This window comes from Squalius cephalus (genome assembly GCF_949319135.1).
Source record: "Squalius cephalus genome assembly, chromosome: 15".
Classification (NCBI taxonomy): Eukaryota; Metazoa; Chordata; class Actinopteri; order Cypriniformes; family Leuciscidae; genus Squalius; species Squalius cephalus.
This window is the reverse complement of record NC_137136.1, coordinates 5,666,921-5,680,969: the sequence shown is the minus strand read 5'-3', so window position 1 is coordinate 5,680,969 and position 14,049 is coordinate 5,666,921. Positions and strand designations below refer to the sequence as shown.

Genomic DNA, 14,049 nt, shown 5'->3' with positions numbered 1-14,049 from the left:
AAATATGACGTAAAAATAGTTTAAAATAATTATCAAATAGATAAAGTGCATTCTAAAATACATGTTCTTCCACATAGGCTATATACACTCACCTAAAGGATTATTAGGAACACCTGTTCAATTTCTCATTAATGCAATTATCTAATCAACCAATCACATGGCAGTTGCTTCAATGCATTTAGGGGTGTGGTCCTGGTCAAGACAATCTCCTGAACTCCAAACTGAATGTCAGAATGGGAAAGAAAGGTGATTTAAGCAATTTTGAGCGTGGCATGGTTGTTGGTGCCAGACGGGCCGGTCTGAGTATTTCACAATCTGCTCAGTTACTGGGATTTTCACGCACAACCATTTCTAGGGTTTACAAAGAATGGTGTGAAAAGGGAAAAACATCCAGTATGTGGCAGTCCTGTGGGCGAAAATGCCTTGTTGATGCTAGAGGTCAGAGGAGAATGGGCCGACTGATTCAAGCTGATAGAAGAGCAACTTTGACTGAAATAACCACTCGTTACAACCGAGGTATGCAGCAAAGCATTTGTGAAGCCACAACACACACAACCTTGAGGCGGATGGGCTACAACAGCAGAAGACCCCACCGGGTACCACTCATCTCCACTACAAATAGGAAAAAGAGGCTACAATTTGCACGAGCTCACCAAAATTGGACAGTTGAAGACTGGAAAAATGTTGCCTGGTCTGATGAGTCTCGATTTCTGTTGAGACATTCAGATGGTAGAGTCAGAATTTGGCGTAAACAGAATGAGAACATGGATCCATCATGCCTTGTTACCACTGTGCAGGCTGGTGGTGGTGGTGTAATGGTGTGGGGGATGTTTTCTTGGCACACTTTAGGCCCCTTAGTGCCAATTGGGCATCGTTTAAATGCCACGGCCTACCTGAGCATTGTTTCTGACCATGTCCATCCCTTTATGACCACCATGTACCCATCCTCTGATGGCTACTTCCAGCAGGATAATGCACCATGTCACAAAGCTCGAATCATTTCAAATTGGTTTCTTGAACATGACAATGAGTTCACTGTACTAAAATGGCCCCCACAGTCACCAGATCTCAACCCAATAGAGCATCTTTGGAATGTGGTGGAACGGGAGCTTCGTGCCCTGGATGTGCATCCCACAAATCTCCATCAACTGCAAGATGCTATCCTATCAATATGGGCCAACATTTCTAAAGAATGCTTTCAGCACCTTGTTGAATCAATGCCACGTAGAATAAAGGCAGTTCTGAAGGTGAAAGGGGGTCAAACACAGTATTAGTATGGTGTTCCTAATAATCCTTTAGGTGAGTGTATATATACTGTATATATCTTTTTTTTTAGTTTTTTTTTATTTAATATTTTCATTTCTGTTTAGCTTTAATTTATTTTTAAGTTTTAGTAATATTAGTATTTGTACTTAAACTTGTTTTATTTCAGTTAATACTATTTCAAATTTTCGCTAGTTTATACATTTTTTTCAGCTTATTTCAGTAAACAAAAAAATATTTTTAATAGTTAGTTTTTGTTACCAGTAACAACTATAATATATATTTATATATTATAAACATATAAATGGACTTAAACGTACATACTTTATATATATAGTTGTTTAAATTAATTTATATGTTTCTAGAATTTCTTATATTTACAAATTTTATAGGTGGCGTTTTAAACAAATTATTTATAGAAATATCTTCTAATAATTCTGGAAATTCTGCATATACTGTGTGTATAAGCATATTTATACTGTAAAAAAACAGCTGTTACATTTTTTGAAAAAGTTTATTCCATTTTAATTCTACTTACTGAAATCTTTACTAGCTCAATTCAAATATTACAATGATGTTTGAGTTTTTGATGTTTAGTATTAAATGAGATATTTTCATTTTAAAAATGATGTACAATATTCTAATATTGGAGTTCCTCTGTTTCATGCTGTAGGATTGGTGGCTCTATTCCCATTGTGTTCTCATATTACTCTGAGTTTCTGGCTCAAGAGAAGCGTGGTGAGCACTTGAGCTGGCTCTGCATGTTCTGGATGATTGGAGGCATCTACGCTGCTGCCATGGCCTGGGCCATCATTCCCCACTACGGTAACTAGCTCACTTAAAATCGTTTAGGTGGTGTACTGTAGCTTAATGGTTAATTGATCTCAGCTGGTAGCTGAAAGGTTGTAGATCCATTAGAGACTGTGCCCTTGAGCAAGACACTTAACCTCAGCTTACTCCAGAGGGGACTGAACCGGTAACTTAAGATGTAGATGTCCCAGAAAGTAAATCCAGTAATTATCGTGTCGTATTGTGGTGATCAGTAAAGGTTTTAGGGATGTATGAACAATCCAGAGGTTAAAGAGGTTATAAATCTTATCAACTTCTCTTTAGAAGTAGGTCATGATTTTAAATGCCTAGGTGCCATTAATACTTACCAGAAATGCCACGCTAAAAAAAAAAGTTGGTGGAGAAACAATTTTCACTCATAAATTGCTAGTAAATTTCACAATTTCAAACAAACGGCATGTAACACATTGAATGAAACGTGAAATTTTGAAGAAAAAAAAAATCGTAGGGGTGTAATGGTAAACATATTCATATAGAAAATGTTTGGTACTGAACAGGGAGCGAAGGAATACAGTGTTTTAACCACTGCATGTGCGGAACTTCTCTGTGTGAGAAACGTCATTTTAAAATCAGAGAATATCGTTTATATCGATATACTTATATATACACATCTGAAAAATAAGTAAAATAAAAGTAAGCTGCTTCCAGAGAAGTGCACGATCCAAGTCATCCTAAACATGATATGTGTTTTATATTTATATTATATTTATGTGTTTTATAAGCACTTATAACCATAAACCTAAATGGATTTCCCTACGGTCAGATATTTGTGTTGTTTAATGTGTTTGAGATGAGTTTTCCTCAGCTTACATCTTATGGTTGTATTCTTACCTGTATTATGCTGGCAGCAAACAAATCTACGTTTAAATGTGCAGACTTCAATTAATGAGTGCCGGCACGTGCTTGTGCGTCAAATAGATGGAGCAGATTAGAATGAAGCGCAATAATTCTAACCTTGTTCTAAGACATTTTGCTAACATATTTAGCATCCAAAAGTGTAAGCACAATCTCTTCCCCCAATTTCAACTTTATGCTGAACGTCACATTAACAAACAGGAAAACAGGTCTCATTGCATCCGCTTGTCTGAGTAAGTATTAATGGCAGTATGAACTGACGGCGATATCTATGGACTTTTAAGGTAATCTGTTAACCTAGCTAGCCCTTTTTATTGTTGGAGTTTTATTCGATTCAAATATCTAAATGTTAGTGAGAGGGAAAATAAAAACTTCAATCAATCTGCATATGTGTGATGTACTCATCTTTGCTCGCTCCTTTGAAGGCATCTTGAGTAAAACAAAGTATTTAACAAAGCACATACAAAACACCTGAACCGGAAGTGATGCGACTTGTTTTACAGGATGTGGAAGTTTGTTGTGTATAAACCCTATTGACACTTTTTGTTTATTTAAAGGTGCCGTAGAATGGATTATTTTATTATTTTATAATGTTTCCTGGGGTGCCCTTATAATGTTAGTATGTTTTTTAGATCAAAATTTGTTATAATTTAGAAATAAAAGGCATATTTCCTAGCCTAATTTCATCCATTGATTTGAACACTCTGTTTGAAGGGGCGTGTCTGCTGAGAGACTTCAGTGTTGTTGCCCACTGCTGTGATTGGCTGACATGCTTGCATATGAAATATCTGGCGTTACATGTAGAACTATCTGGAAAACTTTTACTATTACAGCTTTTATACGTTTTTACTATTACAGCTATCGGGATTAACGAATCATGAGAAGTTTTTTAAGTATTTAGATCTATTCCAGCATTGAGCAGATGACAGCCTGTTGATCGCGTGAATGAAGATCTTATCACTGCAACGCGATTTACTGATGCATAAACAGTGTTGAACGACTTTGAGAGAAAGATTATCTGTCGAACAATTACACATCAGAAATTCACATAACCCACTGGTTCTCCAGAGGCTCGGATGAAGGAACTAAAAAAATACTTTTGTGTTCATTTGTACGTATCCAAACACTGAGCAACTGCCATGCTTCGTTCGCTCGTTTGCAAGCCACGATGTCTCTCGAGGAAAAAACAATATCGCGCTGGATCTAGATAACACAGTGTAAATTATCGTTAATAAAATCACTACTTACCGCTTGCGGGAATATAACGTTAGTTGAAATTGCCCCCTTCGTCTGTTTGAGACGCCGAGAGATGCCTGGCTGCTTGATATTGTTCCAGGTTAGAGAAACAGTCCGTGGTGAAATGGGCAGAGCAACTAACAACTTTGAATTAAACTGTAGCGGTATCCGATTATAGATAGATCTGCCATTTTCCCTATGATCCTCGCTTGTTTCTTCACCTGCAGAACTTCTGATGATTCGGCTGTGCAGTTCCGCCTGGCACTGAGCATGGGCTGGCATATGCAAATTTTTAGAGGCGTACATATTAATGATCCCAACTGTTGCGTCACAGTCGGTGTTATGTGGAGATTCGCCTGTTTTTCAGGGGTGTTTTTCAAAAACGAGATTTAAATAAGAAAGAGAAAACTATGGTGTTTGAGACTCACTGTATGTCATGTCCATGTACTGAACTCTTGTTATTTAACTATGCCAAGATAAATTCAATTTTACATTCTAGGGCACCTTTAAAGACAGACATAGTTTGTTCAGTAAACCACTGTTTAATAAAAAAAAATCGTGACTTCAAAACCAAGTTACGTACCGAACCTTCCGAACATTATTTTTATGAACTGTTACATCCCATGTGAAATAGTGTTATATTGTAAAACTAACTCAAGTCTTTGTTTTATTAAAAACTTCGAAAAAGTATTTTTACAGTGCATCTCAATTGTGCTTTTTTGTCATAAAAGTTTCATAATTAAGCCTAAACATTGTAACAACTAATATGGCTTGATGCACAAACTGTGCCAGGTTTGGCTTGGGTCATGAATATTAATTATAGTATATGTAAATATTAATAATTAGCTATTTTGTACAGCAGCAGCATGTCTTACTTGTTCACAGCAGCGTGTTGTCTATGTATTGGCAGTAGCAAGTCCCGTACTTGCTCTGCAGCAGCAGCAACAAAGCACATCTATTATATCACCAAACATATCAACATTGTCATATCCACTACCATGCCAAACACTCCAAGTTTTCATGACAGAAATGAGTTCACTAATATATGGCCTTTTCTTTAAACCAGGCTGGAGCTTTCAGATGGGATCAGCCTACCAGTTTCATAGCTGGCGAGTGTTTGTGCTGGTGTGTGCGTTTCCCGCCGTCGCTGCTATCGCTGCGCTGACCACCATGCCAGAGAGCCCACGCTTCTTCTTGGAGGTTAGTGACGTCCCACATCTTGGCTTTGGTTAATTCTGTTGGTAAAACGTGCAGAATAAGCTGCTAATCAAAGATGACTTTGATGCATTGTGTGTGTTTTACCAGAACGGGAAACATGACGAAGCTTGGATGATTCTGAAGCAGGTCCATGACACCAACATGAGGGCTAAGGGATACCCGGAGAGGGTTTTCTCAGTGAGTACAGCTAGAGTCACCCCTCATTCTTTCAGAAAGAACAATAACATTAGGACAGAAGTGATTTGTGGGAATTTTCTTTTCTTAATATGAATTGGAAATGAATTATGCAGTCACGCTAATAGGTTTCCATTAAATGGCCGAGCTGGGAGTCAAATTGGCTTTCATGCTCATTTAATCAGGGTCAATAAAGTTATTATTTACATGTAAATTATGCACACATGTTTCATTTGATATTTTGGGATATTCTATAACTATTATAGTTTCATAGTTCACAATAATTAGCATTGTAAATCTTAATCATATTAGTTAATTAGACTCTTACTGACAAGTAGTTTTATAGAAATATCCTGGGCAAAGGATGGGGCCAAGGAACGGGCCAAGCAAAAAATGGCAAAATATTTAGTGGTCTTTTAATGGTTTAACCATTTTGTTTACAAATCACTGGTCAGAAAATTAGCAAGAATTGCACAAATACTATTGATAAAGTAATTTAGCACAGAATATCCTTCCCGACTTGCAGACAGCTTTTTACAGGAAGAAGAGTCAGTGTTGCTTCAAACCGTTCATGAGTAGTTGAAAAAATGTCTCCCAGTTCGTTTGAGTTTAATGTGAGGCCAAATATTCACTATAGGGCTCAAATCTGGACTCTGACCAGGCCAAAACACCAGCCTGATGAACTTGTTCTCAAGCCACTTCTTGGTTGTCTTTGCAATTTGGGCAGGAGCACTGTCTTGCTGAACAATAACATCTGATCATTCCTCATTTGTGGGAAGCAAGACATTCTCATCTCACCAATACCAGCAGCTAAAAGGTTCCTCACATAATGACACTCTTCCTCCATGCTTCACTGTGGAAGAGATGCATTTATTATTATGTTTTTCAGCATATTTTCGAAGACACTGCTCTGGAGCATCACCATGCAACTCGTTTTTCATTGTGATTCATCACTCAACACACAACCCATATTCTGCCAAGAATTTCATTCAGTCTTTATTTTCTGAGACAGTTTTTATGAAATGCATTTGCTTACATTTAGCTAATTTCCTGACCAATTATTTGTGGATAAGACAAAAGTATAGTGTTTAGCCATTTTTGCCCAGGAGTGTATATATGTATATATATTGTTACGATCCCTGGTCTAGGTCAGGAATGCAACATAAACATATACATACATATATATATATATATATATATATATATATATATATATATATATAGGCTATTCATTAGTAGATTCCTATCACTTAACGACACAAACCTATCAGTAAAGTATCAAGGCACTTTTTCAAGCATGTTGTGAAATCCCCAGGTCACCACCATTAAGACGGTGAAACAGATGGATGAGTTGGTTGACATGGGTGGAGAGGCCACAGCCTGGCACAAGCGCTGGAGGATCAAGCTGACCAACCTCTTTCACCAGGTAGAGTACGACAAACACAGACAAAGATAAAAAAGATTACCACCATATGAAAGTTTAGTTTGAAATGGTCTACAGGGGACATATTCTACACTTTTGTACCATTTTATTTTATATCAGTCAAGGTTTCTTCCACCAAAAAGTCATCATTTCATTGTACATAACCATTTTTAACTGTTTTTTTAATGAAATTCATATTTATATTCCTCAAGGATGCATTAAATTGATCATAAGTGGCAGTAAAGACACTCATAATGTTACAAAAAGATTTCTATTTCAAATAAATCCTGTTCTTTTGGATACTGAAGAAAATGTATCCGCAATATTTCCACAAAAATATTAAGCAGCACCAGGGATATTATTGTTAACCAAATCTAAAACTATTAAAAACATTTTAATTGAAATAAAGGTAAAATTAAATAAAGTTAAAAATATTTGTTGTTGCTTTGGCAGCTAACTGAAATAAAAGTTTTAAGTTGAAGCACTAAAATTACTAATTGGAAATAAATAAAAACTAAAACTGAACTAATAATAAAACCAACAAAATAAACAATTTATTAATTAAATAAATTAAATTAAACGTAAATAGTATTATTTGAAAAGAACAAAACTAATAAAAATGACAAAAGCACATAATGAAATGACTAAAGAAGAATCATGTGACACCTATGCATTCAACTTTGTATAATACCGAACAGGCATTGATATAAAATGTGGATAGTCATATGTAATAGTGATATTATTACTGTGGCGATTCTGATTGACACACATTTGCAGCTTAGTTTCCATAAATTGTAAATGTTGAAGTGTGTCTACATACAGTGAAAAAATATGTGTAGGATTTACTTGTTTATAAACAATTTTCACAAATAAGTACAAAGAAAAGGCAAGCAACACATCGGATTAAAAATGACATTTTGAAGTAGAAAGACTGAAATAGTATTTTCCTGTGAAACATACTCCAACAATCTATTTTGAATAATTTTTTTCATAGTTTAATACATCAAACAAATTTTTTTATGTTGGATTTCCAGGTGTGGAGCAACTTCCTGACGGTGTTTAATCCAGAGTACCGGAGGATCACCTACATGATGATGGCCGTGTGGTTTTCCATGTCCTTCAGGTGAACTACACAGAACTTTTCCAGACCATCTGTTGATTTGTCCATCTGCATTGTTTCATGGCTTGTTGCTCTCTGCCTCCAGCTACTACGGGTTGACCGTTTGGTTCCCTGACATGATCAAATACCTGCAGAAACAAGAGTACTCCTCACGCACAAAGGTCTTCATCAAAGAGAAAGTGGAGCATGTGACCTTTAACTTCACCCTGGAGAACCAGATCCACCGGAATGGAGAGTACTTCAACAACAAGTAAGGGCTGCTCACAGGCAGTATGCCAAACATATTTCAGTAAATAGAGCTGACCTTTTTATGAAAGGTAAATCGTGTTGTGACATTCCGCTTGCTTTTTAAAGGAATATTCCAGATTAAATGCAATTTAAGTGTGATAGAATGGCTTAACAACCTTGAGTGTCTTTTGAACATGCTTCTGTTTTTGTTCTTTTTTTTGTTGTTGTTGTTTTTGTGGAAGAATGCAACTTGGATGGTGAAAATTTGATTGCTTTTGTATAGTTTTATAGTAAAAGAAATTTTAAAATGTCTCACACAATATTATCTCTGTTCCAAGTCAGCTGACTACCGAGACAGCATTTTAAAACATCATATATGTGAAGACAACTTCTTTTGGGCCAAAATATAAATCATCATATGCTTGATGAACAGCCATAGGCGTCGATTTAGGTGGGGACGGTGGGGCAAGCGTACCCACCAGATTTCGTCATGAGTCATTTTGTACCCACCACTTTTAACTTCCGTCCATAATAATTTGACTTTTGGTTCGATTTTTTTACCGTTTTCAGTGGTTCTTATGAGGAGCAATATGAGAGAGAAATTTGGTAATCATTGTCTGACCCAAAAAAAATCCATTATAATATTCACTTTATTTTTATTTTTCGTGTTTGCATTTATGAGGGAAAAAACAACGTGTCAGTTCTTGGTTACGGATGTGACCGCTCTGAAAGCGGCACTAAAAGACTGCTTTAAAACTTTCACAGAGACCTCAAACAGAACAGCTGCCTTACTTTAAAGTGATTTTCGTTTTGTATTAATTGTATCTTAATTTTAATCAATGTTTCATGAACCAATTGCCTGGATTTGATAAATAAGAAGTAAATATAGCAGACAATAGATAATCACAACACGAAGGGGCCGGTGCGTGACCTGGAGCTCGTCTCATAAATGAACCGAAACTCAGTGATAAGGTAGCCTACTTGCCTCACAGACCTGAGACATATGAGCTTGAAATGTCTACTTTTAAACAGAACAATTCAAAATGAAAGAAAACTCACTGTTCTCTGCTTATGTAATCCGTATGAAATGCGCGTTCACTACTGCGAAGATCGCGAGTCAGCATCGTCACCTTCATCTTTGCAGCCGACACTGACACAGAAAACACTTGTTTATTAATAAACAATAAAAATGTCTCCTTGCTTTATTTGACATATTCATAATCATTACTTTTGCCGGTTCTTTGTGACAGCTTTTATGTGCTTTATTGGCAGCGCCACCCACATGTTACATGAATGCGTTACCACCGCATCAGTTTTTTTCTTTACTGTAATTTGTTGAATCTGTAAAACGTAAAATGTTATTACCATATTTTTTATGGTACATTTCTGGCAATCACAGCTGCCTTTTTATTTGGAGCACTTTGTGAAAGCTAAATGAAATCTGAATACCGCTAAGTAATAAAAAATGTCCGGTTACACTTTAGATTAGGGTCCAATTCTCACTCTTAACTACGACTTTTGCCTCAAACTCCTAATTACTGCTTTATAATAGTTAGTTAGGTGTTAAGTTTAGGTATTGGGTAGGATTAAGAAATGTAGAAAATGGTCATGCAGAATAAGGCATTAATATGTGCTTTATAAGTACTAATAAACAGCCAATATCTCAGTAATATGCATGCTAATAAGCAACTAGTTAATAATAAGAATGGGTTACCTAAACTAATGTCTTACCAAATTACTTTTGTCTTTGCCATTAAAGGTTTTTGAATCTGAAAATGAAGTCTATGGTGTTTGAAGACTCCATGTTTGAGGAATGCTACTTTGAGGATATCACATCAAGCAACACCTTCTTCAGAAACTGCACCTTTATTGCCACCCTTTTCTACAACACTGGTGAGAAGAACACAGGTTTCACCCTCCTGGCTATAAACAAATATAGCACTGCTGAATGTTTTTGAATGTGATCGACACATTCAGACGTATAAAATATTTGGATTCAAGCCGTGGGCATTCAAAGCTATGATCCTTTATAAGAAGACACTCATGTGACATGTTTTGCTATGGTTAAAATGGCCTCAGGTTTTAGAGCTATTGAACGCATTTCAGGTATCCTAGCAACACCAGCTCAGATTCTTCCTCTGACTGTCTGTGAGGGAATGACAATCTGCTTTTCCTAAATCAGTCGTACTGGGCGTTTATGATTGTTTCTCTGAGCAGCTTGCAGATGAATGATGAAACTTGAAAACAAAAGCTTTGAGTCTGTTCTAAAATCTAGTTATCTGCCTACCTAGACAGCATTTTAACTTTTACATTTATGCATTTGCAGACACTTTTACTTAAAGCAATTTTCATTGCATTTGAGGTGTATTTTATCAGTCCATGCATTCCCTGACATGCATCATTTTGCTGTTCCAAAAGGTAGGCAAATCCCAGAATGTATTGCAATGAGCTTAATGAATACATTAATTCAAGATGGCAATGAAGTGAGAGACTATGTCCTGGTTTCACAGACAGGGCTTGGATTAAGCCAGGATTAGGCCTTAGTTAAATAAGGATACTCAAGTACTTTTTATATACATGTCTTAGAAAAACACATTACTGGTGTGCATCTTAAGACATATTTTAAGATATTTCAGTGCAAGTTGCTTTCAGTTAAGACAGCTCAAATATGCATTTTAGTCTGTGACTAGACTTAAAGGGATAGTTCACCCAAAAATGACTTAAGGGTGAGTATATCAAGGGCTAATTTTCATTTTTGGATGAACTATCCCTTTAAGCTTTGTCTGTGAAACCGGGCATATAATAACCATATCTTGTGTGAATGGGCCTTTGAAAGCAGCTCACAAGGTTTTAGTACAGAGCCAAAATGTCAGAGGCCCTGTTTACACCTGGTATTAAGATGCATTTTGTATTGGTAGATTGGATCACAAGTGGACAACGCTAAATACAGTGGTAAACGGGGTCTAAAACATTTTGAGCTTGTCCACTTTCGACCACTTCCAGAGGTAGTGGAAAATGCATTTGACTGGATTGTTTTTGTAGTGTGAACGCTCATGTGGTCAAATGCGTTAGAACAGCCACAAAAGACCTTCTACTTTCTGCCTACTGACTTAATGTGTAAACATTATGGGAAGCGCACTAGCCAGACGGGAAGCACAATGCACAAAGCACAATGTTCTCTCACCATTCCTGATTTCTAACAAACACTCACAGTGTCTGGTGTGGTCTTGCAGCTGTCAGAGAAATGAAAGCTGCTGCTCTCCGTATGTTTTTCCATCATCTTATTTTGCGTTCATATGTAAAATATGCAAGCTTTTTTGTCCATTATATCGAAAGATCTGAAAAAGCCCATACATTTACCCTCCCATAGACCCTCTCCTCGAAGAAATCAGGACAGAAGTGGTCCAAAGCGGATGGATTAAAATACTAGGTGTATATACTGGGTATGTGTCTCCCTGGTCCACTTGTGATCCGATCGACCAAAACGCTTCTTAATACCAGGTGTAAACAGGGCCAGAAATGCTGTTGTCTTCTAAGCCTTCTAAGTAGCTCAGTGGTTTAGAACACATGCATAAAGATGTCATCTATCTGGCCTAGAAGTGTTTACGTAAACTGTTGTGGAGGAATAGCTGCTGTGTTGGTTAACAAGAGCCCTCATCTGTTTTTAGACTTGTTCAAGTACCGGCTGATCAACAGCAAACTCATCAACAGCACCTTTCTGCATAACAAAGAGGGTTGTATGCTGGATTTCAGCGACGAGAACAACGCCTACATGATCTATTTCGTCAGCTTCCTTGGCACACTTGCTGTCCTGCCTGGGAACATTGTGTCTGCTTTGCTTATGGACAAGATCGGACGTCTAAGAATGCTGGGTAAAAAAACACAAAAAAACAAGTTGCCTCAAAGCTGAACACATTTTAGAGCTTTGAAAATGAGGCAATTGAGCTTTTAAAAAATAATAAACATTTGTTCTCACTCTCCTCCTCTGGTGCAGCGGGTTCCAGTGTGATTTCCTGCGTCAGCTGCTTCTTCCTGTCATTTGGAAACAGCGAATCCGCTATGATCGCCTTGCTCTGTCTATTTGGGGGCATCAGCATTGCATCATGGAATGCCCTGGATGTACTAACGGTGGAGCTGTACCCCTCGGACAAGAGGTGGGCCAAGTTCATATTTCTGTGATTACTGCATCTACCACAATTGCCACTTTTCTCTCTGCATTGTATTAATACAATGACCTCAGTAAGTATTTGGACACTTGCATGTTACGCCACACTTTAAAATGAATAATTGTCATGGAATTAGATAAAAACACGATTCTCTTCTTCTTTTAATACATTTTTTTTTATTACTATACTAAATGAAAATGATTAGAAACATTAACAGATCAAACGTAAGTCAGTAATTTTGTGCTGCATTGCCACTGCAGTGCAGATCAAATACATTATAATTTAGGGGATATCTAAAAATTCTCAGTCAAAATGAATGATGTCTCAGTGGTTCTGCCACAGAGTCCTTATGCATTATTTCTAAGAAAATATGTTGACAGTGCCTGCTCAACAATGTGTGCTCTTGAGCACCTCTAAGAGGTAATTTACTGAACAAACATTTGATTTCAGAAATGTTTGAGATAGATAGATGATTGGTTGATTGATTGATTGATTGATTGATTGACAGACAGACAGACAGACAAATCGTCCCCAAATGGTAGTGTGGATACTATATAGATAGATAGAAGGACGAATTGATGGATAGATTTAATATATTGGATCCATAATTGTCTTTCTAATAGACTGAAAGTGGTAAAGGTGGACAGTGCATTATCACCAACCATTGTTCTTAATACCGGCGCCCCCCAGGGGTGCGTACTTAGCCCATTTCTTTATATTCTATACACAAATGACTGTCAGAGTCCTTTTACCACTACTCATTACTTTAAATATGCAGATGATACAGTCATTCTTGATCTGCTTAATAAGGACAATGACTCTTTTAGCACATTTTAGTATGTGGTGTGAGGATAACTTTTTGCACCTCAATATTTCAAAGACTAAGGTCTTTAGCTCCCCAAAAACCCAGATTCATGCTTCTAGCATTACCATTAACGGAGAGATAGTTGAAAAGGGTAGAGTATTTCAAATATCTCGGCATTACTTTGGATCAAAATCTCAACTTCAGCCAGCACACTCTAGGGGTTTACAAGTGCTGTCAACAAAGACTGACAGCTATTCGCACACTTCAGCCTCATCTTCTTTTTCTTTTGTATCGCAGTATTATTGAGCCAGTCCTTACTTATGGTGCCATTTGTTTTTTTCATATGCTAACAGTTACCAACAAGAACAAATTCTTAACTTATTTAGCAAGTAAAATTATTGGTATCCCTACCCCTAATTTACCACCCCGCTCTATAAATATTTCATCCCCCTGCCCTCTGGTCGTAGGTATAGGTTACTGATGTGTAGAAAGGACAGGTAAAGTAAGAGTTTTGTTCTTGTATCTATACGAGCCCTAAAGACATAGGAAATCAGCCATTGATACGCCACTTATACTCTCTTTGTTGTTGTTTTTTTGTGACGTAAGCAACTATTTTTTATTGTATTATGTGATAATTTAACATGTTATTTGTGTTTGTGTTATGTATGCATCTACGGTGGAAAGAAATTTCATCTCAAGAACAAAAAAAAAA

The 14,049-nt window shown here is 36.8% G+C and overlaps 1 protein-coding gene across 1 annotated transcript in view; it reads left to right on the top strand.

The window, feature by feature from the left end:
• The window catches only part of sv2a (synaptic vesicle glycoprotein 2A), a 35,433-nt gene that overhangs the window by 20,891 nt on the left and 493 nt on the right, over positions 1–14,049 (top strand). Inside the window, exons 4-12 of the mRNA XM_079894866.1 lie at positions 1,937–2,088; positions 5,270–5,403; positions 5,509–5,598; positions 6,911–7,021; positions 8,053–8,141; positions 8,224–8,388; positions 10,126–10,259; positions 12,035–12,238; positions 12,361–12,520. Of these exons, the coding sequence (XP_079750992.1) occupies positions 1,937–2,088; positions 5,270–5,403; positions 5,509–5,598; positions 6,911–7,021; positions 8,053–8,141; positions 8,224–8,388; positions 10,126–10,259; positions 12,035–12,238; positions 12,361–12,520 (1,239 nt within the window). The remainder of the gene's footprint in view (positions 1–1,936; positions 2,089–5,269; positions 5,404–5,508; positions 5,599–6,910; positions 7,022–8,052; positions 8,142–8,223; positions 8,389–10,125; positions 10,260–12,034; positions 12,239–12,360; positions 12,521–14,049) is intronic.